This window comes from Conger conger, chromosome 8, assembly GCF_963514075.1.
Source record: "Conger conger chromosome 8, fConCon1.1, whole genome shotgun sequence".
NCBI classification, from domain to species: Eukaryota; Metazoa; Chordata; class Actinopteri; order Anguilliformes; family Congridae; genus Conger; species Conger conger.
Window position 1 is genome coordinate 8,334,032 of NC_083767.1, and position 24,836 is coordinate 8,358,867.

General features: G+C 44.9%; 2 protein-coding genes across 5 annotated transcripts; one reads left to right on the top strand and one right to left on the bottom strand.

Annotated features, from left to right (window-relative positions):
• Nucleotides 1-1,354: 1,354 nt before the first annotated feature.
• Nucleotides 1,355-6,795, top strand: LOC133134970 (troponin T, cardiac muscle-like). Its single transcript, XM_061251636.1, has 10 exons — nt 1,355-1,380; nt 1,508-1,532; nt 1,768-1,828; nt 2,283-2,399; nt 3,028-3,105; nt 3,462-3,566; nt 4,385-4,497; nt 4,852-4,942; nt 5,340-5,377; nt 6,589-6,795. Exons 3-10 carry the CDS (start codon nt 1,769-1,771, stop codon nt 6,635-6,637), a joined length of 651 nt encoding a protein of 216 aa, XP_061107620.1. The 5' UTR covers nt 1,355-1,380; nt 1,508-1,532; nt 1,768; the 3' UTR covers nt 6,638-6,795.
• A 1,797-nt stretch (nt 6,796-8,592) lies between these two features.
• On the bottom strand, nt 8,593-24,095 carry LOC133134976 (dynamin-1-like protein). 4 transcript variants are annotated; one of them, XM_061251648.1, is made up of 20 exons: nt 23,845-24,095; nt 22,236-22,380; nt 20,008-20,034; nt 18,511-18,557; nt 17,994-18,065; nt 17,655-17,741; nt 16,863-17,025; nt 16,188-16,308; nt 15,638-15,769; nt 15,301-15,507; nt 13,664-13,784; nt 13,424-13,579; nt 12,394-12,483; nt 11,964-12,056; nt 11,512-11,565; nt 10,710-10,784; nt 10,070-10,240; nt 9,636-9,745; nt 9,333-9,492; nt 8,593-8,958 (listed from the first exon to the last, which is right to left on the bottom strand). In XM_061251648.1, the coding sequence occupies exons 1-20, from the start codon at nt 23,944-23,946 to the stop codon at nt 8,902-8,904; spliced, it is 2,190 nt and encodes a 729-aa protein (XP_061107632.1). In that variant the 5' UTR covers nt 23,947-24,095; the 3' UTR covers nt 8,593-8,901. The 4 variants fall into 4 exon arrangements, with proteins under 4 accessions (XP_061107632.1, XP_061107633.1, XP_061107634.1 ...); XM_061251649.1 differs by lacking the exon at nt 20,008-20,034 and having other exon boundaries at nt 23,845-24,094; XM_061251650.1 differs by lacking the exon at nt 10,710-10,784 and having other exon boundaries at nt 23,845-24,094.
• Nucleotides 24,096-24,836: the final 741 nt, after the last annotated feature.

Genomic DNA, 24,836 nt, shown 5'->3' on the forward strand with positions numbered 1-24,836 from the left:
AGCCTGTGTGAGCCTAAGCTGTGTGTGTGTGTGTGTGTGTGTGTGTGTGTGTGTTAGCCTGTGTGAGTAGGCCTGTGTGAGTTAACCTGTGCTAGACTGAGCTGTGGGTTTATGGAGTGCCGGTATTCACACACTGAATGGGACCAGGCCAGAATCAGCCTTCAGAGAACTGCTGCACACCTGTTCCCAGCTGTGCTTTATTATTCTTAAAAATAGACTCTCCACATATCACTGTGTGCTAATTTACAACCCTTAATCCTGTAAGAAAATAGGTCACCAAGACACCTCTGAAGCTTTCTATTCCCTCTGGTCAGACTCTGTTTCATTTAATCTAACTCTGAGTAAACACGTCTCCTAAAAGTATATTATTCAAATTCCACATTCATAAAGTATGTTCATGCGCTGTCAGTAGAGCCACTTAATATAATCCTGATATAATCTTTAATTAAAATGTGTGTGTGCGTGCATGCGTGTGTTCCCAGTCTATATCTCTTAGTTTGTGTGGTTTTCTTGTGGATGTAACATATGTCATGTGTGCACATGGATGTACATTCCAATTATCCTTATTTTGTGTATGTGTGTGTGTGCGTGTTTTGGTAAAACAAATATGCTACTGATGTTTCCAGGTTAATTGCTACTGAAGTCCTTTTTCTCTTAGATTTGAAGCAAACTAATATTACACAAAATGTCCGACGTGGAGGAAGTTGAGGACGTTGAGGAAGAGGTAATGGAGGAGGAACAGTAAGTACCTGAATTTGTTTATCTTTACAGTCGAACACCTGTCAATGTGTACTGTAGGATGACGTTTATCATCTAACTCTCAGCCTTTCTCCTCTTTTCTTTTATTCTGAAGGCAAGAAGGTAAGTATCTAAGGGTTTCATTTAAGTTCAGACCAGAGAGTAAAGCAAAAATCTGTTAACTATTGAATTGTAGGGTGGATTTTAATTCCTGATTCAACTCAACGCATTATTCATCATTACTTCATAACTTAATTATTACTCATTCAGTTTCACTGTAAATAGGAATTAATCCTTCATTGTTTTGGCACATATAAACAAATGCTTGGCTGTTATTAAAGGCATTTTCTCCAACCTTATTTTTATATTGCATCAATGCTGACATTCAGTAAATAAACAGAAACAAAACTGGCAATTCTATTCATAAACCTGCATGTGGAATGACTATAGCTTTATTAATGCCTGATACATGATCAACACTTTTTTTTTCATTTGCAGTTTATATCCAGTAAATGACTAATGTAATATCCTCTAGCTATGCGTTTACGTGCCTTTTCAATAAACAATAACTGTCAGCTGAAATGTGGCTGTGAATCTTTTCGTTTTCTTCAGCAGCAGAGCCAGCAGAGGAGGAAGTCCCAGGTGATTATTTGTCAAATGTCATCATGTTTTATAAAACACAAGATAATCAAATTATTGTAATAATTGTCTCTCTTCTCATTTCTACATAGTCTGAAACTCACTTGTTTTTTTCTGTCTGAAATAATAGATGAATCAAAGCCCAAGCCAACCAAGTAAGTAACTGTTTGACAACAAACACTGGGAAGATCCTAAAATTAGATTAAAATGCAAACACTTATTACAAGGATGGGGCAGACATTTTACAAATATAATGGGCATGATGAATAGAACATAATGAACTGTGGCCAGTCATCTGAGAAACTCAAATATAGACAATATATAGATATAGATATATGTACATTACTTTGGCAGTCATGTTTACACCGTTGCTTTTTTTTAACTTCACAGGATGTTTGTGCCGAATATCGCAGCACCAAAGATCCCAGAGGGAGATAAAGTGGATTTTGACGTGAGTGGGAACTTCTTTACTGGAACTGTTAGTCTTTTTATGTTTAAACACACGAACACACAGATTTCATACAGGCTAACACAGATTTTCATCCTGCCAAACACTAATACATACACACGCACACATAAGCACAGGCATGCACACATACTCAGAAACACACACACACACACACACACACACACCTAAACACAACACAAACATGCATAATTTGTACAAGAAATACACACACAAATGAATGCCTGTAAAGCAATCAATTACACAGTTAACTCACCTCACCTGGTTTCTCGGGACTGAATTTGCTAATACTAAGGTGGAAACAAAAAAAAGCAGACCGAGGAATGAAGATCACTGCTGCAGGTGACCATAAAGGACACTACGTCCGTTGGCCTTGCACTTGACTCTGGTTTAAGACCACGCTTGTGGGGGGATGGGTTTCATCGTTGGGCTGTTTTAGGACATCCACAGGAAGAGGCAGGAGAAGGACCTGCAGGAGCTGCAGTCTCTGATCGAGGCCCACTTCATCCAGAGGAAGAAAGACGAGGAGGAGCTGGTGGCTCTCGTCAACCGCATCGTGAGTGTCACCTGACAGGGCCTGCTGCATCGTGGGTAATGAGCTACATCGCTTATTCATTTTCACTCCTTGCATCTCCTCCTCAAGTCCTTTCCTCGTTGCTTAGCTCCATCCAAAGGAGGACGCAAGGAAAGGATGTGAGGAGAAGATTACAAGTACAGAGGAATCGAGGCGATGTGTGTTAGACAAATGCAACATCCTTGTTCAGTCATGTGTCAGTTTGCAGCCACGTCAGTTAGTGACAAGTGGCAGAGGTTGATCAGCAGGTCAATCATTTATACCTCAATATAATCTGTTTGATAAAAATAAACTTCCACAAAGGATGCACTCAAGAATCCTCCCCGGAGCCTCCAAGTTCCAAGCTCCTCCAAGGAGCATTTAACGGATTGGTACGTCCTGATTTCTGGATCAGGCGAGACAAGGGGTGCGTCCCTCCTCCTTTCCTCCACCCGTCTCCTCCCCTCATACGTTCAGATGAGGGAGATGAGTGGAGGAAAGGAGGATACATTTTTTTGGAGTATTGGGACACACCCGAGGACGGATGATAATAATAAGCGTCTGGGACGAGCCCCTGGGCTGAAGCGAACAGGAAGTGACTCTGCCCTGCGCTTCTTCTGGGCACGTGCAGGAGAAGCGGCGGACGGAGAGGGCGGAGCAGCACAGGATTCGAGCGGAGAGGGAGAAGGAGAGGCAGGCCAAGCTCAACGTGAGTATCACTGCTTCACTCCACGACGAGCGCACAGAGCATGTGTGCCATTACACTCCAGAACACCGGGTGGCAGTATACACCAGTAGGAAGGTTGTTTTGTCATGCAATGAGAGTGAAGTAACAGCTTGACACTTTGGCATCAGCATTATCACCATTATCATCATCGCCATCAACCTTTATTTTACTGGAAAGTCACATTAAGGTAAAAATACTAACAAAAGTACAAAAAGGCAGCCAATAAAGTGAATAGTGCAGGAACCATAGTACATATGCAAATTGAAAATATTCATGCTAGTGAGGAAGTACACAGGAAGTGACAGGCCATGCATGGGTGACGGTTTCCCCTCCAACAGGCGGAGAAGGAGAGGAAAGACCAGGAGGAGCAGAAGAAGAAGCAGGATGATGAGGCCAAGAAGAAGAAGGCCCTGACTTACCAGTACGGGACCAGCACGCAGAAGGTCAGACCCCTTCCCACTCCTGACTGTCAGAGTGACAGGGATCTAGGAGGGGTTCAGATCATATCTCACCTCCAACTGTGGCGTGGTCCAGTAGAACAGTGGGCCTAGGAGGGGGTCAGATTGGATCTTACATTAGGCCACTGGTCCTCACTCCTGGTCCTGGAGAGCCACAGCGTCTGCTGACTATTATGTTCGCCTTAATATCAGCAACCAATTCAGAGCCAAGAAACCAGGTGAGGTGAGTTAGCTGTGTAATTACCTGCTTTCATTGATCAGTTAAGTGCTGAGTAACATCCAGGACCAGTGGTGAGGGCCACTGCAAAAGACCAAAGAGAGGAGTGGGCAGTGAGGGGTTGAAGGTAAAAAAGACCACTAGAAACTAAAAAGGAAAGTGGAATCACAATTCAGTCAGGAGGAGGGAGGGGGTCCTTTTATAAAAGGGGAGCCTGATTGAAGAACTTTGGGAACTGCAGTCCTTGATTCTCATCCAGTAAAATATAGAGATCAGACAGGAGCTCATGCTGTGCTGAAGGGCACCACGGATTGAGTCCATTCACACTGACTGTAATCACACTGAATGTAAATTACCAACTCAAGCCCTAATCTAGGCACTTGAGCTAATTCCTGATCTTAACGCTCGGCTCGCCGATGCACGCCGTTCGGGATGAGAGCGGCTGCCGTGCAGCAGTAATGGAATCTAATGACTGTAAATTATGCTCTTTAAAAAAAAAAACGAGTTTTTGGGCGGGTTCTGCGAGGACGCGCGATCTCGCCGCCCGTGTACATCCGCGTCTGCGTCTCTCTCTCTCTCCCGAAAGACTGACGGCCGCAGGGGCACCAAGAAACAGACGGAGAGGGAGAAGAAGAAGAAGATTCTGGCTGAAAGGAGGAAGGGTCTGAACATCGACCATCTGAACGAGGAGAGACTGAAGTACGCCCCCGCCAGAATCATCCATTAAAAGCATTCCACGCATCATATTATTCATAACACATTTACACTATAATGAATCATTATTATTTATCTTGACAGTTACACCTATTGTATCAAGATTGAGTTGAAGAACATGCACTTCACACAGCACCCATTAAACATGATGAAATTTGCAGATGACTGTCACAATTGAGGCAAAAGAAAGGCAGGGACTGAAATTCAAACCTTCACCAGCATCGGAAAACCAGCTTCCTGCTTCGCAGTCGCAGTCTTACTACTCCATTTCAAGCACACTGATTTGATGGCGCCGGTGTCAATCACTAAACGCACTCGTTTGATTGGTCGTCCCTGCAGGGACAAGGCCAGGGAGCTGTGGCAGTGGCTGATGGAGCTCGAGGCGCAGAAGTTTGACCTGGGCGAGAAGCTGAAGAGACAGAAGTATGACGTAAGTGGCCAAAGAGTAAAACACATCAGCGCACTGGATACTCAAATCTCCCATGATTCAGCTCACCGTGGATACTCAAATTCCCATGATTCAATGTTTGCCATATCTTACCACACAGCAGATCTCCCCTTTGGACCTTGGCAAATAAAACTCATTGTAAAGTTTCTCCCTATACATTAGAACCATTTCAGCTTCATTGGATTAATTATAAAAAGCAGGAATCTGTGATGCTCAACTCCCGAATAAACTGAAAGGAAAATACAGATGTAGAAAAAAATAATAGTTTATATAGTTATCATTACATGTACAGCAGTATAGAAACTGTCTCTTAAAAGAGAAGGATGAAGGTTTCTCTAACTCCATCTTACTTAGTGAAGCTCCTGTGTGCCTTTCTCAGGTTAACCAGCTTCTGTGCCGGGTCCAGGATCACCAGAGGTAAGTGTGTATAGAGCTATCTGAACTATCCTTTTCTTCCACTCATACTTCCGGAAAGGAGGATATATATTTTTCAGACTATTAGGACGCTTCCCCACACCAGCTCTGACAGATCATTCAGATGGCTGTGCACTATTCAACAACACTGCCCCCTAGTGTCGGAATGACCGAGGCCCAGATCTAGTCTCCATGACGACAGAACAAACCCTTCACTACAATTCTGCCCAGTCAATGAATCAGACAGTGCTCTTCACAGCTGGCTCAATATTGATTGCACCCTACTAAAAGTTGGAATCATTAGTAATACAATGCCATTTCTGATCAGCTTCTAAAAAAGTATCTCAGACTCCAGGAGGCTTGCAGTGTCTTGCAGGTTTTTGACAAGTTCACACTTAAGTGGCAAATTTAAAATCTTGGAATATCCACTCACCTCGTTTACAAGGTCTGAATTGGCTCTTGATTGAAAATATAAATCAGGCAATCATGGCACCCTACGTGAGTGCAGTTTGAGGTCCCTGGGGAAATAAATGCAGATGACAGAGTGAGAGGAAGTGAGTGGGCATTTCCTGCTCCAACGCCATCCTCCCAGAATGCTTCACTGTCATCCGCAGTTCTTTAACTGCATGAGTCATTCAGGGCTACTACGCCCAACCTAACGCCCGCCATCTTCCGCCCACCCCTCCCACCCTCTCTACATCATCACCAAACACTGCGGGTGCTGAAAGTGCCCTTGAAAACTTCCCAAGTCACACTCTGCCATTCTCCAAAACTGCAGCAACACAGAAACCAGCCAATAAACAACCACCTGACAGAATGCAATTGGCGATCTGGTTTGAATCCCAGCCAGGGCCTTTGTGTGTGGAATTTTGCATGTTCTCTCTGTGCCTGTGTGGGTTTCCTCCCACAGGCATGCAGATTAGGCTACTTGAGGAGGGCATTAACAGGGTGTTGCTGCAAAAGAACATACCTGCTCAGTCAACCTACCCCGTAAGAAGCTTAATAAATATTAAATTAAGCAGAACAGGACGCAGCGGATTCCACTTATTTGCAGAAAACGTCTGAGCTCCAGGGACGAATGCTAATGTTGCATTTGCAGCACTGGCAGACCGGTTCTGCATGAAAACAGTCATTGAGTGACACCTGGTGGTCAGACAGAGACACTGCAGCGGTGCTGGTGCGCGTATGAGCAGAACTGCTTCTGTTTTCTTCAGCGGCAAGGGTCGTGGCAAGGCCAAGGTGTCCGCGGGTCGTCTGAGGTAAAAGGACCGTTTCAGAAGATTGCAGTTTGGACGCCGCAGAGAAATGCGTACAGCCTTTTATTTTTTTGTTGTTCGAGATAGACATCTAACTTTCTGAGATAATAGGGTTTTTTTTTTTGCTATATGATGTGTACAAACAATAAATCACTCATGAATCAGTCTCTGTTTTGGATGCCTGAATTTTTTCCCCACACACTGAAATGTGCATACAGAAAGCCTATATGCTGTATATAAACGGTACAAAGCTCTACCATTGTTTTCTATACCATTTCTACCCTGATTATATTCTCCCTATTCTTTTTAATACACCTCATTCCAAATTATTATGCAAATTGTATTTAAGTGTCATAAAGATTAAATGTTTTGTTTTTCAATTAAACTCATGGATGGTATTGTGTCTCGGGGCTCTTTGGATCACTGAAATCAATCTCAGACACCTGTGATAATTCGTTTGCCAGGTGAGCCCAATTAAAGGAAAAACTACTTAAGAAGGACGTTCCACATTATTAAGCAGACCACCATTTTCAAGCAATATGGGAAAGATAAAGGATCTCTCTGCTGCCGAAAAGCATGAAATAGTTCAATGCCTTGGAAAGGGATGAAAACCTTAGATATTTCACAAAAACCTAAGCGTGATCATCATACTATTAAGAGATTTGTGGCTGATTCAGAGCACACACGGGTTCGTGCAGATAAAGGCACAATGAGGAAGGTTTCTGCCAGACAAAAACATCGGATTAAGAGAGCAGCTGCTAAAATGCCATTACAAAGCAGCAAACAGGTATTTGAAGCTGCTGGTGCCTCTGGAGTCCCGCGAACATCAAGGTGTAGGATCCTCCAGAGGCTTGCAGTTATGCATGAACCTTCTATCCGGCCACCCCTAACCAATGCTCACAAGCAGAAACGGCTGCAGTGGGCCCAGAAATACATGAAGACTAATTTTCAAACAGTCTTGTTCACTGATGAGTGCCGTGCAACCCTGGATGGTCCAGATGGATGGAGCAGTGGATGGTTGGTGGACGGCCACCATGGCTGCGACTTCAGCAAGGAGGTGGCGGAGTCATGTTTTGGGCCGGAATCACGGGGAGAGAGCTGGTCGGCCCCTTTAGGGTCCCTGAAGGTGTGAAAATGACCTGAAAAGTACGTGGAGTTTCTGACTGACCACTTTCTTCCATGGTACAAAAAGAAGAACCGTGCTTTCCGTAACAAAATCATCTTCATGCATGACAATGCACCATCTCATGCTGCAAGAAATACCTCTGCATCATTGGCTGCTATGGGCATAAAAGGAGAGAAACTCAGGGTGTGGCCCCCATCCTCCCCTGACCTCAACCCTATTGAGAACCTTTGGAGCATCCTCAGGCAAAAGATCTATGAGGGTGGGAGGCAGTTCACATCCAAACAGCAGCTCTGGGAGGCTATTCTGACATCCTGCAAAGAAATTCAAGCAGAAACTCCACAGAAACTCACAAGTTCAATGGATGCAAGGATTATGAAGCTGCTATCAAATAAGGGGTCCTATGTTAAAATGTAACTTGACCTGTTAAGATGTTTTTGATTGAAAGAGCTTTTGATTTCAGTAACTATGATGCTGCAAATTCAACAAATGACCATTTTTTTACAACCTATAAAATGTTTTGAAAATCTGTTGTGCGTAATAATTTGAAACAGTGCGTTTTAATTTTTTTATTTTTGAAAAAAATACTGTTATCAGTGGGAGGTTTGTTCAATAACATTCAAATTATACCCTAACAGTTGATGACTTAAATCTCAGGCTGCTGAATACATTTACCAACGAGCATGCATTGATCCACTATTAAACACACAATATGGAGCTGTTTGTTTGCAACAAAACTATCAAGTGTCCTGTATTTCTTTTCTTCAGTCGGAACAGAGACCAAGACAGGGGGGCTTGCAGGTTTACAGTACAACAATGAAACCCACAGGACCACAGAGGAGTTTTGTATTTTGATTTTTAATTTAAGGTACATTTGCAGCACACATTCCCTGGTAAGATGCAGTACAGCAGGTCTTACATTATGGGCACACACATTCCTCTTAGCGGGCACGGACACGCGGGAAGGGGGGTGAACGTGGGCGAAGTGCGATATACTATGGCCTTTGTTTCGTGTCTGTACAGTACATAAAATAATGTTTCACACATAACAGTTTACAACAGTGCGTTTTTAAGTTGGCTGTCCATAGACTCTGTACACAGACTCTGTACATAGAGCTTTGTTTCCGTTTTTATCTTGGGGGGGTCCTTCACCACAGGTGAGTCTCTCGGATCTCAGCAATGACCTGGCTGGCTTTCTGCAGGGCCTGTGGGAGAGGCAGAGGAGAGGGGTGGGCAGGCAGCATTTTCTGTGTGTGCGCATGTGTAAATGGGTGTGAGTTTGTGTGTGCGAGAGAGAGTGTGTGTGAGTGTGTGTGTGTGTGTGTGTGCGTGTACATGTGTGTGCGTGCATATGTGTGTGTGTGTGCATGTACATGTGTGCGCGTGAGTGTGTGTGTGCGCGTGTGGGTGTGTTCGCGAATATGTGTGTGTCTGTGTCTGTGTGTGTGTCTGTGTGTGTGTCTGTGTGTGTGTGTGTGCGTGTGTGTGTGTGCGTGTGTGCGCGTGCGTGTGTGCGCGTGTCTGTGTGTGTGCGTGCGTGCGTGTGCGTGTCTGTGTGTGTGCGCGTGCGTGCGGTTACCTTCAGCATGTCCGCGGCCTCGCTGCGTCTCTGGGCCATGTCCTCAGACTCAGTCAGCAGGTCGTCCAGCAGGCCTGCCTTGTACAGCTGCCCCACCAGCTCACTCTGCAGGCTGTCCTTCACGTGGTTCACCAGGAAGTGCATCACCGCCTTGGGCACGCTGCAGAGAGAGAGAGGACATTTACACACAGACACAGACACAGACACAGACACAGACACAGACACAGACACAGACACAGACACAGACACAGACACAGACATACACACCATATAAGGGACACATAAAAGGGCTTAGGATGGTACCTGTCCTGGATGTTTTTTCGGACGATGAGGAAGTAGGACTTGATGAGCCTCTCTATGACCTCACAATCCCTCTGCTCCCGAGCAGACAGCTTCCTGGCAACCGGAACAGGCTGCAAGCGACGAGAGCCAATCAGAGACCAATGAAACCAATTGAATCAATCAGTGATGAGCAAAACAGGAAGAGCCAATCAGTGATGAGCAAAACAGCATGAGCCAATCATTGACCAACAAAACAGCACAAGCCAATCATTGACCAACAAAACAGCACAAGCCAATCACTGACCAACAGAATAACACAAGCCAATCACCCTTTGAACAGGGGGGCTGGAGTTTGAAACTGCGGTGTACAATAGGAGAGGTATTACTATGGCCCCCGAAGAGGGAGGGAGAGGTGAGTTAAATGGAGATAGAGAGAGAGGAGGAGAGGGACGCACCACGTCCAGCAGGTTGACTGCATGCCCCTTCAGTGGACTGGCCGGGAAGGGGGCCTGGGGGGGTCTGCCATTCTGCTCGTCCGCCATCGCCCCGTCCTCCCCCTTCTTCAACTTCCCCCTCCAGGACCCAGAGCTGGAGTCCTGCTCCCCCTGCAGGCCTCCCCCTGCACCCTGGGGAGGGGTCAAAGGTCAAGGGTCACAGAGGCCTCGGCAGGTAGTCACCGTTCTAGAACTCCATTGCCCTCACATTCCAGTAGTGATTGTTACATCAGCGTTAGAATGTTCTAAACCTGAACGATCTAATCGCACATTTGTGATCTCACACCTTAAAGGGTTAAAGCAGGGTACTTGGCCGCAAGTTGTTAGGGATGTCATCAATGCAATTCACTGAGCTCAACTAAGCAACAGTCAGCACCGCGCTTAGATGTAGCCTAGCTCAGGTACACATTCCTGTGCTGTCCAACCGAGCTGTTTGACTGTGCTTGACGGTTGCCCTTGCTGTGCTTCACTAGCAAACGAGCCAAGCTTAACATGCTGAAAGGATGGGAAGGACCGCATTTCCCAGAAGGCCAAAGGAGGGGAGTGTGTCATCACAACACTGCAAGGAGCATGCCGTCAGCAGGCAACGGGTGGCACACACCTTGGCCCCCTCCGCTTCACTGGGGGCTGGGGCCTCGCCAGCAGAGACAGGGGGGCCACTCGGGCCCTTTAAGGACTACAGAGAGAGGAGACATATGCGTGACCTTTGACCCTCAATCGAGGGTTCAGATTTACGACTTTACTAGGAAACTGAGACTGTACGGAGGAGAAACAGGAATGAAGAGGTCCCTTTCTCCCTAACAGACAACAGGACAGACTCCATAGCATCCACTGCAGCAGCCTGCTTCACTCCCTACCTACCGTCTACACAGAGAAATGCAGGGCTTTGGTCCAATCCGTTAAATGTTCTGCCCTTGCAAACTTCCCTTGCAAACAGTGGCTACAGCAAAGCATTCTGGGCAATTTCACTGCACAAAGACTGCAGGTTTGTTATTATTTTGGCTATTATTTTGCTTGCATTTCAAACGGATTGAACCACGATCGGAAAGGGCAACGTACAACAGTTTCTGAAGGGATTTCCCCAGGTGTGAGTGGCAGAACATTTAACGGACTGGACCACTGCCCAGGTCTGGAAGATATTCAGCGGTGAAGGAGCGCGCTAATGCATTCCAATTAGCACAGGTCACTTTTGAGAAGCAGACGCTGTTAAAATGGGAGCACAGTAGAGGCCTGGAAGAGAGAGCAGAAACCAGCTTCCATTGCTTCAGCCTTTTTGTCTTCAGTCAGGAGAAAAGGTATCACTGAAGGAGGGTACTTCAGTGACTCAATGTTCTTTGGACCTCATTGTGAAGCAGACTCGCACCTTTTAGGTAAAAAACCTGAATGGCTGCTAAAAGCCGTACCTTGTCACGTGGCACAGCTGAGGGCAGTTCTCTCATCCGGTTCCTCCTCTGCTCCTAATGGAGGAATCACGCAGTCATTACACCGCATGTGACGAACATATTGGGGAAATCATTTTTACATTTCACCGTTCTCTTCAGACGCCCTCCAGCAGAATCGAAAAACTCGTTTTCCCACACCGCGGTTTCAGAGTGAGCCATCCTTACCCAATCCCAGCATGCACTTCTCTGCTTCTCCAATAACCATTTATGGTCAACTTCTGTTTATATACTTATTGTTTTCAATGGTCTGCTTTGTTTCATAGCACATATACATGTTTTGAATGCATGTAGTGCAGTTTTGTTTCTTTTCTTTTTTTCTTTTAAACATCACAAAGATGAATCAATCAAACAAATAATTAATCAAGTAATCACCCAGCCAATCAGTGGAGCCATCCCCCACCCACAGGCCTCACCTCTATATTGTTGTTCATGACGCCACAGGCGTCGGCGAAGTCGGGGTGTTTGGTGTTGATGTACGCCAGCTCGATCGCCACCAGGTTATGAACCTGAAACAGACAACGGGGGCGGAGTCAGGACGCTGTGGGGTGTGGCATGGGGATGACGAGTCTGACGAACAGTCACATGACCTGCTCAAAGAAAACGGCATAACACAAGAGAGTGGAGACAGAGGAGCTGCTTAGAGACTATTACTGAAAGAGAGACGGAGCGAGAGCGAGAGGGAGAGGGGGAGGGACATGAAGGCAGAGGCAGATAAATGAATGAATGAGAAGAATTAGATGTATAAATGAAATGATGGCGAAAGGAGGAGAGGGAGAAAAATAAATAAATATAAATGGGGGGACCCTATGGGGTGTGTAGAGTGATAACAGGGCAGTCTCTCACCATCTCATTGGTCACCGGCAGCCTTTTCCTCAGGAGTGACGTCACTACCTCCACTATGGCATCATGGAGCTTTGGGAACCTCAGCAGCTCCTGGGAGTAGAGTATAGTGTAGTGAAGCATACTGTAGTGTAGTACAGTGCAGTATAGTGTAGTGAAGCATACTGTAGTGTAGTACAGTGCAGTATAGTGTAGTGAAGCATACTGTAGTGTAGTACAGTGCAGTATAGCGATGGTACAGGATAATGTACCTGTGTGATGTAGCAAGTAGAGTGTAAATAGTATAGGCAGTGTATATAGTACCTGTGTGCTGTAGATGCCGCAGTGTGTATAGTATAATACCTGTGTGCTGCAGTTGCTGCACTGTGTACAGTATGGTACCAGTGTGCTGTAGTTGCTGCAGTATGTATAGTACCTGTGTGCTGTAGTTGCTGCAGTGTGTATAGCATAGTACCTGTGTGCTGTAGTTGCTGCACTGTGTATAGTATAATACCTGTGTGCTGTAGTTGCTGCAGTGTGTGTAGTACAGTACCTGTGTGCTGTAGTTGCTGCAGTGTGTATAGTACAGTACCTGTGTGCTGTAGTTGCTGCAGTATGTATAGTACAGTACCTGTGTGCTGTAGTTGCTGCAGTATGTATAGTAGCTGTGTGCTGTAGTTGCTGCAGTATGTATAGTACCTGTGTGCCGTAGTTGCTGCAGTATGTATAGTAGCTGTGTGCTGTAGTTGCTGCAGTATGTATAGTACCTGTGTGCTGTAGTTGCTGCAGTATGTATAGTACCTGTGTGCTGTAGTTGCTGCAGTATGTATAGTACCTGTGTGCTGTAGTTGCTGCAGTGTGTATAGTACAGTACCTGTGTGCCGTAGTTGCTGCAGTATGTATATTACCTGTGTGCTGTAGTTGCTGCAGTATGTATAGTACCTGTGTGCTGTAGTTGCTGCAGTGTGTATAGTACAGTACCTGTGTGCCGTAGTTGCTGCAGTATGTATAGTACCTGTGTGCTGTAGTTGCTGCAATGTGTATAGTACAGTACCTGTGTGCTGTAGTTGCTGCAGTGCTGGATGATTCGCTGCATCTCCTCGTGCACCAGCTCCACACAGCGCAAGCTGGGCTCCTCCAGACGCTTCACCTGCCTCTTCACCAGCAGCTCGAAGGACACCTCGGGCACGAACAGGGCGGGACGGGGGCCCTACAGGGGCGAGGGAAACACCTTTACCCAGCAGCCCCTGTGACACGCACCACAGACACTAGAGAACACAGCCACCCAGCTCACCGTGGCATTCCGGATCGCCGTCAGAACGTCTATGGTGGTGAGTCCTCCCAGAGGATCCACCGACTCCAGTGTCCGGCCAAACGTCTCGTGGAATATGTAACAGATTCTGGCCCCACCACATCTGCAAATTAAGACACAAATGAGGTGAGTCTGGTCAAGAGCTAGTATCGTCTATGCCAGGGATCATCAAATCACGGTCCCCGATGGCCGAGAACTACCTGGTTTTCCCTTCACCTGGGAGTCACGTGTGAATACAGTCAGAAGCACTAATACAAACTGAATTTGGATTTGAGGCCCAGATTTGATGATGGCTGGTCTACGCTATCATGTCAGGGAAGTTATGTTTAAGGTGAAATACGATTAATTTCCGAATACAGGCAGTTTCAACAATTAACACCCTCGTTTAACGTTCAGCACTCTGAACACCGAACGCAAGCGCATCAATTGTTAAAACCCTTATCCAATGTGTAAAATAAATGTAATCACTTTCATTGGTTAATTATTACCAAAGGATATCAATAATCAAATAAATTGCCAAATTCATTGATTGGCAGAGCAACCTGTTGGATCAATGTTTATCAAACTGTACAACCCACAAGGAAGAATATAAAGAAGTTTATTGAGTTACTACATACAAATCAACGTCTAAGTCTAAAGAGGAGGGTCAACTACATGAAAGACATGGACAGTCACAAAATAAACAAATGAAAGAAAGTGCCAAACCACATTGTCTGTCTCCCAACACAGTCCCACAAAACAGAAATTGAAGTCCAAAGACCAGAAGGCAGAAGCAGAATCATCCTGAAATCAGTGAATAAAATGTAAAAAATGCCAGAGTAGCTGTAGACCGAACCAAAGACTCTGAAGACCAGCAAGATGTCCAGCTTCCTCAGAGGTTAGCAGCAGATATCAACCCCCAAAATCTTCACTCCCTGAATGTGTCAGTGTGAAAAAGTCAATCAAGTAAAGGAAGGCCCACATGTTATGAGCTTGCAAAAAAAAAAAAAAAAAAAAAAAAAAGTTTTATAATAATAATAAAAACAATTTTTTAAAGGTGTGGGGGGGGGGGGCACAGTTGGAAACTGGAAGGTGGAAGAGGCTTAGCTGAGACGGCCAATCTACATATTACAGTTCCCTTACGTTCATAGAATCAGGACTGAGCACTATGATATAGTTATGAAAATTCATGATTTTCAGACTTTCAAAAACACATGAATACCATAGGAGGTACACAAGCTCAGTTATTGAATACCTCTAAAGAAAGAGTCTCCTTCTCACTTTTTTTTTCCCCCATTCTGATGGTAGATGTGGATATTACTGCGTGTACTGCTGCCCCACAATTGGCTGATTAAATATAATATATGAATAATTAGGTGTAAGCTATGGGAAAATCTATCATGTACGCCCACCCTAACCAGGTACAGCCTACAGCCTAGTGCCTCAGGTGCTTGACTGGAGCCTGGAAGGTTGGTGATCCAAGATAAGATCAGTGCAGCTGTTGGGCCCTTCAGCAAGGCCCTTAACCCTACATTGCTCCGGGGGGGGGGGGGGACTGGCTAGTCTAATCAACTGCATGTCCTTCTGGATAAAAGCATTAGCTAATTAACTGTAATGCAATGTGTCGGACGGACGCTCACAGCTCGGCCGTCTCGATGTACTTGGCGGTCCCCTCGATGGTGTTGCAGTACTCTGCGGCGAACTTGGTGATGAGCTGCAGCAAGGTGGCGCTCTTGTCCTCCACGGGCTCGCCGTAGCTGCTGAGCAGGGACTGGTACTGCGCGGCCAGCACGTTGATGCGCGTCTTCAGCTCCGGGAGGCAGTCCCGGATGTGGTGCATCAGCAGCCTGTGGGGGAAACCGCAAACGTTTAATTAAATTAAATTCAATTTGGGGTAACTGAGATTAATCTAAACCTGCGGTAAAAACATTTTTAAAAAGATGCATCTTACTATAAGAGTAAAAAATGTCTCCACACCTGTTCAACGTCCTGGCTAGGTACTTTGTTCCGTTTCTGTTGGCGAGAGAGGGGTATTTCTTCTGCAGGAAGGCGTGTTCGTCTCGAATAGCGTCGGCCACACTCTTCTTATTGTTGATGTCCAACTGACTCCTACAGGCCAGGGAAGGAAACGCACCATCAGACAGGAACTCACAGAGCCACCATACACCAATGAATCAACTTCAGAGTGCAAAAACACTGTACTGTTTCAACAAGCGATTGACCGCTTGCAGTAGCTTCACCCATTATGGGTTTTCAGCAGACCTGGGTCAATTACATTTCCGTTTTGGATTCAAATACTTTCCTACACTTTAGAGCCTGTCTGCTGCATTGGAACCTATGAAATACTCGCAAAAAGTGCCTTCTGGTGCTATTGGCAGTCTCAATTGAATCAGTTAAGATCAGTACAGCACAGAAAAGAAATCCAAAACAACACACAGCTAAAGCTAAATAACACATAGCTAGCTAATAGCTAAATCACATAGCCTAAACCACCGTCTCAAGGTGTGACCAAAAGAGAGCAACGTGCCTGTTGACGACCCCAATCAGGCCCAGTTTCACCGGGATCACTCGGCCCATCAGCACGTCCATGGCGTCTGTACCCGCATCCATCAGGTCCAGCTTGGTCACCACGGCTAAAGTTCTCCTTCCTGTTTGCGTTAAAACAGGGGCGGACACAGGACACAACGCAAATGTGTCTATCATTTTACATTCCGTTAGTTATTTAGCAGATGCTTTTACGCAATCTGCGACTTTTAGAAGGAACTTACAGTTGATTAGACTGAAAGGGGCTAATCCCCCCTGGAGCAATGTGGAGTTAAAGGCCTTGCTCAAGGGCTTGAACCACCACCCTAGTAAAGTACCTTAGCTACTAGGCTATAGGCTGCCCCACATTTAATGAGCTATTAATCTTTGACTTCAATCAAAACAATGATGGGTAGAATCAGATTTATTACTGCTGAGCGAAAACAAAAACCTGCATCCACACCGGCCCTTTTTGAATAGGGGTGGACACCCCTGAATTAAGGGGTCTACGTATGATCAAGGCACTGTGAACAGAAGTGCTATCCAGGCCAGGTCTTCAGAGAAGCAGATCAGTTGGCCAATTGGATGCCAGTAGAAGGCTGGACACAGAGTGGTGTCTAAAGGTACTCTCTGAGCGACTGAGGGGTGCAGGGGTCAGAGGTCAGAGGGGAACACTGACCATCGGGGTCCACCTCTCGGGCCACTTTGAGTGCCTCGGAGGTGGCCATGTCGGTGTTGGCGGCCGTGACGGCCAGGATGATGCAGTTGGGGTTGCTGATGTGCTTGAGGATGAGCTCTCTGATCTGGATCTCGATGTCTTTGGGCTGATCCCCCACCGGCACCTGGGACACACACACAGAGAACATTCTACAGACCGGAAGCCCTCGGGAGAAAATCCCATGGGGCCGTTTTGAACAACCTCCACTGTCATCACGTTGCGCAAATCTTTCCAAAGTTTCTCGAGCCAATCACCCCCACAATTGGCCATCTTGCCTGTTCATAATATTTGCCCCTGGCAACATAGCAAGCCTGGTGTCCACTGCCCTGGACATCACCAATGCCCTGGACACCAATGCCCCTGAGTGCCCCTGAGTCGCGGCTGTGACCACTGTACCTGCCCAGAATTCTGTTACACATCTGACCTGATATTGATCATCAGAAAGGTCACTGCTCTGATCGCCGTCGCTGTCCCGACCCTTCTGACTCGCTTCAAACTGCCTGCATCATGACTGTCACTCGTCTGAGCCCAGACCTTTGTCTACTCACCTCTGACCTCTGTCACATTTGAGGCCCGCCCAGACACCTATGCATGGGCTGGTGCTGTTGAGTACCCAGATAGTGAGGCCAGGCCAATTCCACTCTGGGTTTCCACAGCAACATTCTCAGGAGCATACGTGCGCCCCACTCGTTGACCTGACATCACATCACATTCTGCGATGATGTAAACTAGCTCACAGGGCTGAGAAGATACCTTTGTGATGCCGGGCAGGTCCACCAGCGTCAGGTTCACCACATGAGGGGAGAAGATCTTCAGGTGAATTGGCTCGTCGCTGATACCCTGGGGGAGCAAACACAACACACATTTACTGAGCGCAAGAGAGGAGGGACAACTTCTGAGAACTTCAATGAAAACACAGATAAGGAGCCAGCTAGAAATCGTTTCAGTCATAGCACACAGGATTTATGTTTGCATTAACTATGTGGATGGGGTTTGTAAATATACCTACTCATGCTACGTTCATTTCTCCACAGTGACTCCAAAGACTCCAAAGTTCAGTGAAAATTCACCTAGTTGCCATATCTCTCTCACCTTGTTATTGCCAGAAATCCTTTCGGTTTCTTGTTCGATTTCTTGCCTGATTTCGTCAAAATCTGTGTAGATCTGAAAAAAATGAATAAATTGGAAAAAAGCCTCTTTTACTAAACAGATAAACTCGGCACAATCAGGCCATTTACAGCACCGTCCAGTGCAAAGATTCCCCTAGCATAACCAGCTGGTCTACCGCAAGAAAAAGGCTATTGTAGTACTTGCCCCAGGGCACAGATTTGGTTATCATGGGTACAAGAGTGTACATATGAAGTGCCTCGAGATGCTATACCAGCAGCCAAAAATCTTCCTGCAGAAAGAGTGTTTTATGGACAGCAATTGATATGATCTCACATGATAATCTCAATAAGCAGGGGAAAGTGAGTACAGACATTTAAAGAAGCACTTATTTTTGCTCTGAGGAATGAAACCTTTTTAAAAAGTGTCTATTTGTTACCAGTTATCATAACAGGTAAGTCACTCCAGCTAGCTTTATCTTGAAAAAGAAAAAACCACATACCTTGTTTTTTGTGTGCAGAAATTTTCCCCATTCTTCTCCATCTACTCCTGTGGAAACAAGCAAGGCATTAGAATCATGGACACAAGCCCCGCCTTTGGGGGAGGGACATGGGGGCGTGCCGTCACCAACAGGTCAACACAGTGTGGTGGAGGGGAGTGGCCTGGTTGTTGACAGGCCAGCCTGCCCCTCGTAGCAGGGCTGCAGACGACCTCTGTTGCCTTTGCGTTTTCGATCTCCGCTGGAAATGTTCCGATGGAATCCGATCCGTGTTCTGTGCGAGCACGGCCAGGAACACGGATTTCCACGGATCTATTTCCAAGCGGATTTGCGCGGCCAAATGAAAACATTCGCGATTTTGGCTCATGTCAGTAGCACAAAAACTTTCCAAAAGCAAGCGGCAAAGAAAGAAGCGCACTGAATCATGAGAAGCACAAACATTCTCCAGCAGGGGTCTCAAATTAGAGTCCTGTCGGTATATGCGGTTTCCTTTCCTGCAGTAGGCAGTGAAGGCCTTCATAACAAGGTGAGTGGATTTGTTACCCAATGACCAAAGAAAATAACTAGCTGGAGCTGACATTTCGGCTCTCCAGGACTGGATTCTGACACCTGGGCGGGATTTCACAAATATTGCGGACTACAGACTCAGCTGGATAACTTCACAGAGCAAAACCCGAACAGCTCTTTTTACTTCAGTCCACGTTCCAGATTTGAGCGTTTCCGAGTCTTACTCAGTGCAGTTATCCAGATAACTTGTTAATCCTGCTTCATGAAATACCCCCCTGTATTATGTTTGGTAACATTCTACGGACCAAACACGCACCATGCGAAAAGAAATTTCATCAGAAATTTGTTACGATTCGCAGAATGTAATAAGCACAAAGGCTACTTCTAATAATAAATATGCAATAATGACAAGCTGCAATATGTAATATGATTTAAGCAGCAAGGAGTCAAAAATGAGAAAAATAAAGAGTTTTGAATTCAACTTTTGCTTTAAAATCCTATATTACTTTAACTGTAATAATAATTCTATATGAACATATTTAAAAAATGATATGACATAAGAATGACTAACCGCTACTAGCCATTCTGATTTAAGTAGCCATTGAGGGAGGCATTTTTCAGCCAAAGTCCAGCTCCAAACTCATTATTTAAGAGGAAATAATATACACAAATGTGATTCTTTTTCAAATGATAATGAGAACACTCCAACAGCGAGCTGAGATTCCCCTGTGGGATTATGGGAACTGCGTGTAATGAATCCAGATGCTCTTTAGCGTGTTCGTACAAGGCAGTGCGGCAAGCCTTCAAAAATAAATAAATAATTAAATAAATAAAATCACAGTGACCCATTTCACATTCAAGTTCAGCCCAAAACCAGACAAAATTTAAAATAAAATGAAGATATTAAGACAAGGAAGGAGCCAAACAGGAAAAAAAGGGAAGAAAAGAAGAAGAAAAGAAGCCAATCAGACAGGAACCAGAAGAGGAGGAGACCTTTGTAATTGGTCCATGTGCCGGGGTCTGCGGGTTGGGAGAAATGACAGAGAGAGGTTGGCCACAGCTCCTGGACAGCAGTAAGAAATGTGCAGTCCTTAGTGGATCTGCCGATCACCCACAGAACTAGGGTTTAGGTCTGGTTGCACATCCCAATCGTGTAAATCACACAAGTATCTATAATAATAATAATAATAATAATAATAATAATAATAACAACAATAATAGGTTATCAAGCTGACTCTTTAATCCAAAGGGCCTTGCTCGAATCTTATCGTGGCTACACCAAGGCTTGAGCCGCCAACCTCCTGGATCCCAGTCGGTTACCTTAGCGACAAGGCTGCAGGCTGCCCCACAGCCGATTCTGAAAGCTGAGTGACTCAAATACATTTATGCGACACATTCATGCAAACATTAACTGCACTGCGGTGGTGGTGGTTTGAATACATGGCCGTTTAAGTTCATTCAAAGCAGGGCATTTTTCATGTGGATTGAAGGTAGCTTAAATGTCAAAACCATTCATTTAATTGTGCAATACAATATTTGAAATAAATAAGTAGCATGCGTTTGTCATCTACAGATGTACTTTGTTCAGGCAGTACAAGCCTTCATTGCGGCTTCATTTAGAATTTTACACGAAAAAAAACGACATGCATTTCTGTAACAATGGGCCCAAGGCTCTCGTTTGAATTTTCATGATGAGCTTTGCTAAACAGACATTCTGAAGTCGCCGATGAAGAAATTGCATTAAGTTCACGTGATCACGTGATTAAGTTCAAGACCAACTTTTGTTCTCAGGAAGTGCCAAATGATAAAGACCGCCTCCGTGCAGAGAGAAGCTAGCTCACCAGAAACTGCCTTTGTTGTGTAAAAGAGGCAGTGACAAATATGTGACTTTGTCTCATATTCACTCATTGTTATAGGCATTTCACATTGACATTTCTTTCCACTGAAGACTTGGTTATTCATTTTTCAACCCCTGTAGGGGCAATGTGACTCTGGTCTTAATCTCAAGAACAATATATTAAGCTTTCCTGAAACCTACACTACATGAAACATTCAATAAATATATTCAAAATTCAAAACATTGGTGCTAGCCTTCCAAGCAGTTAAAGGGTCTTCCCCAGCTTATCTACAAAAAATCATCAGACCCTACACCCCTGCCAGACCTCTTCCTTCAGCCTCCACAGGCCGCTTGGCACCTCCCCCTCTCCGAACCTCCACCTCACGCTCACGACTACTGTCTGTTCTGGCTCCATGGTGGTGGAACGAACTCCCCGTTGAGGTCAGAACTGTAGAATCTCTCCCCACCTTCAAGCGTAAGCTGAAGACACACCTCTTCAAGCAGCACCTCTCCCCATCCCTCCCTACCTCCCTGTGAACCTTAATTGTTGTCTCTGTGACTTGCTTTGTGTATCGGTATTTTTAGTTGGCTAGGTAAGCAGTGTTTGGATAGTTAACTTTGGTCACTTTTGCTCCGTTTGTTTGTTTCTTTGTTCTCCCAAAAAAAAAAAAAAAAAAAAAAAAGGCCCTCGTCCTTATCTTTGTTGTACAGGTAGCAGTTGAAATTGTACTTCCCTCTAGGGTCTTTCAGCGCACTTAGCCCTGGTTATGGGTATGCACTTAGTTGTACGTCGCTCTGGATAAGCGCGTCTGCCAAATGCCAATAATGTAATGTAATGTAATATAAATATTTTCACTACAACATGATTTCATCATCCAAGACACTAGCAGGTCTCAAGATGTTATACTGAATTATTTGCTTATCTGTACAAAGATGTTGTAAAGATGTTGATTTTTCAGACCTGCTATCCAGCACTCAAACAGCACTACAACAGCTTCAGAGGAGCACTACAAAACAAACACTGACATCAGCTGGGCTTTTAAACTGCTGACCACCAGGGTAACACTGAACCAGAGACAGAAGGGAATGTCCAAATGCCTATTTGTTGCCATGTATGGGTTATTATGTCACGACTTTTTTGTTTTTCCAGCAACCTGCCCACGGACTACAGAAGAAAATGAGCCCTAATGGCTAAATCTGGCACATTTTACTTGTGTTTATTAATGTAAATAAATATTATTTAGTTAATCTGACAGACACACTCTCACACACACATACACACATGTACATACACAGAGGAACGGAAAGAGAGAAAAAGAAAGAGAACTCCCAGTAAACAGGGAAGGCCACAGGAGTTCGTCGGCGGTGGGGAAGGGTTAGGTACCGTTCTCTTCGCTGGTCTTCCTGCGGTCATCGGAGTCCACGTGTACCAGCTGCAGGATCAGAGGACGTCGTGTCACAATGCCCGTCCCCCGCGGCAACAGGTCCCGGCCAACCAGGCTCTCCAACACTGAACTCTTTCCGCTGCTCTGAAGATTATGAATATTTCATACAAAAAAACAAACAAAAAAATCTTGGGGATGAGCCATCATTTTATATAATCAGTCATTACCTACCCATTGAGTTGCCCATGCAATTACTCCACTGTAATTTCTACAGTGAAATGAAATGCTATATATGGCACATCAGTAGGACTGTGAACATTTCATTTTGGCTTAAAGCAACACATCAGCACTAAACACTAGAGAATATGAGAAATATGCTATACCTGGTTGTGCCTGTGTGTGCGCATGCACATGTGTGTGTGTGTGTGTGTGTGTGTGTGTGTGTGTGTGTGTGTGTGTGTGTGTGGCGTGCTATATGCAAGAAAATGGTAGCCTACATAATAAGACAAGCACGTAGTACAGACAGGTTGTCCTAATTTTGCCTGCAATCTGTGCCGCACATCCTTGCCAAAGGAACGACAGACACGTCCACTAAACAGAGTCCAGGTTAAAGCCTATGCTCCAGATTTAGAACATTTTAAAATCTCCACTTCAGTGAGATCATCTCCTTGTGCACCTCATTATTCACAATGGATTATGTTTTTTTGCAAACTATTTTGCAGAGAGGCTTCTGGGAGGTGAAGTCTAGAGGTGCAGGTTTACGTTAGAAAAAGGCAAGGATTTCATCAGCTCTAATTAACTGAGATCACACGACCACAGTAATCAATCCTACAATACACCACCGCGTCCCGTTCTTATCGGTTGCCCGCCTAGTGGCTTACACGGCGGGAGTATGCACAAAAAGAACTAACTCAGATGTTGGGTTGTACATATTTTACTGAATGTTAGTGCATTAACTAGCTAGGCTAACACAAATGTGTGGTGACAGCCGGTTTCCAAATGCAAGTTCCCCATCTATGTTTGACCTTAACGACCAAATCAGCTACCCACAGCTTTCATAGTAGAAAGAACAGTTTTTCTTAGCTTGCCAGCTGCACTGTCCGGCATTGTACATCGGTTAAGTTAGCTAGCTACGTTTTTTCAACCATTTCTAAAAAATGCATAAATAGCTAGCTGCGTTACGGGGAACGATGAATTATGTTCTTCCTGCAAATACCCAAGTTATTCGCTAGCTAGCAAACGGTCTAACGAAGAGCTGCGGTTGAAGGAAACGGCAGATGCCATCATACGTATCAAGTGCCGTATGCAGATAAAATATAAAGATAGAAATAAGCTAGCTAGCTATCTAGTAGCGAACAGAAAACACGTCACACATGAAAGCAAAAGTAACTGCGGACATTTGTATTTTTGGGACAATGGCTTTGTCACAGCTACCCTTTAAGCATAGCATTGTCAAGCTTGCTAGAATAAACAAAAATAACTGCCCTTTCAGCTGGCTAGTTAGCTACTGTTTCGAAGTCGTTGGTAAAACAATAGCTAACTAGGTAGCTAGCGCTACATATCGTTGCTATATTAGCTTGCTAACCAGTATCAATGTGTGCTCTTTACCTGTGTTCCAACTACTGCAATCTGCGGCAACTGTATTATATCTGCTCCCACTGTGTTGAAGACGTCTTGAAGTTTGTTTATAACAGGGATCAGGGCTTCCATGGTTCAGCAATACAGGCACCTGTCAAAATGAATGAGGTTGCAAGCTACCCTGCCACACACAGGCACAATGTCATACAGACAGCGGCCCTCAAGACAGCCACCATTTAACCAACCCGGCCTAGAGAATAACTGGGCACTATTAGTCAACGCAGCATTGTGGGAAACGAAGTTCATGAAATAGCAACCACTGACTACACAACTTTCCTACATGATTTAAATGGACTACATTTTCCAGAAAATATCGCCTGACGTATGGATGACGTATACATCAAGAGGGCGTAGCTCGTTGTCGACAGTATCTACGGACTGCTGGAGCAAAATATTTGGCTAGCTGGGAGTTACTTATTTCTACAGTCTGAACCGATGCTAACTAACCATTGCCATTTTACAACGTGTTGAATAGCTTTTTTAACATTCCGTCCTCACTTTTATATTGATCTATTGAAATTATATTGCTTGTAATAAATTACCCTTGTATAACTATGTTGGTGTATTTGCTGTGGTAGGAGAGAGCAGGGCATATGGTCACAATTTTCACTCTTTCTTAAATTTCTCTGGCACAATACATCACAGTGGAATAAATGAAATGAAATACAAATGAAAGAATGAAGTCTCAGGCACATATATTGTGTTAATTGTATCTTCATATCTTATTTCAGTATAGAGTTATAGACAGATATATAGCGGGTGTGTACTTGTGACAACCTGTCCCATCAGTGGGGCAAGTTATAGGGGGCAAGTTATCACATTGGACTTTTCAACAAATGACACGACTAAGCCATTGTGAATATACATTTTTTAAAAATTAAAATTCAAAGCCAAATATAACAGCTAGGCCGGATCTAGGAGGGGTGGGATGGCATTGTGTCACAAATATTTGCTTTGCCCCA

Excerpts from the sequence above, each read along its gene's own strand:
- LOC133134970 (XM_061251636.1), top strand. The coding sequence starts at position 1,769 with ATGTTTGTGCCGAATATCGCAGCACCAAAGATCCCAGAGGGAGATAAA. Across the intron at positions 3,567-4,384 it reads ACGGGACCAGCACGCAGAAG|ACTGACGGCCGCAGGGGCAC; the intron begins GTCAGACCCCTT and ends CTCTCCCGAAAG. Across the intron at positions 5,378-6,588 it reads CGGGTCCAGGATCACCAGAG|CGGCAAGGGTCGTGGCAAGG; the intron begins GTAAGTGTGTAT and ends TGTTTTCTTCAG.
- LOC133134976 (XM_061251648.1), bottom strand. The coding sequence starts at position 23,946 with ATGGAAGCCCTGATCCCTGTTATAAACAAACTTCAAGACGTCTTCAAC. Across the intron at positions 10,785-11,511 it reads CAGCTGTGCCACGTGACAAG|TCCTTAAAGGGCCCGAGTGG; the intron begins GTACGGCTTTTA and ends CTCTCTCTGTAG. Across the intron at positions 9,746-10,069 it reads CAGTCAACCTGCTGGACGTG|CCTGTTCCGGTTGCCAGGAA; the intron begins GTGCGTCCCTCT and ends CGTCGCTTGCAG.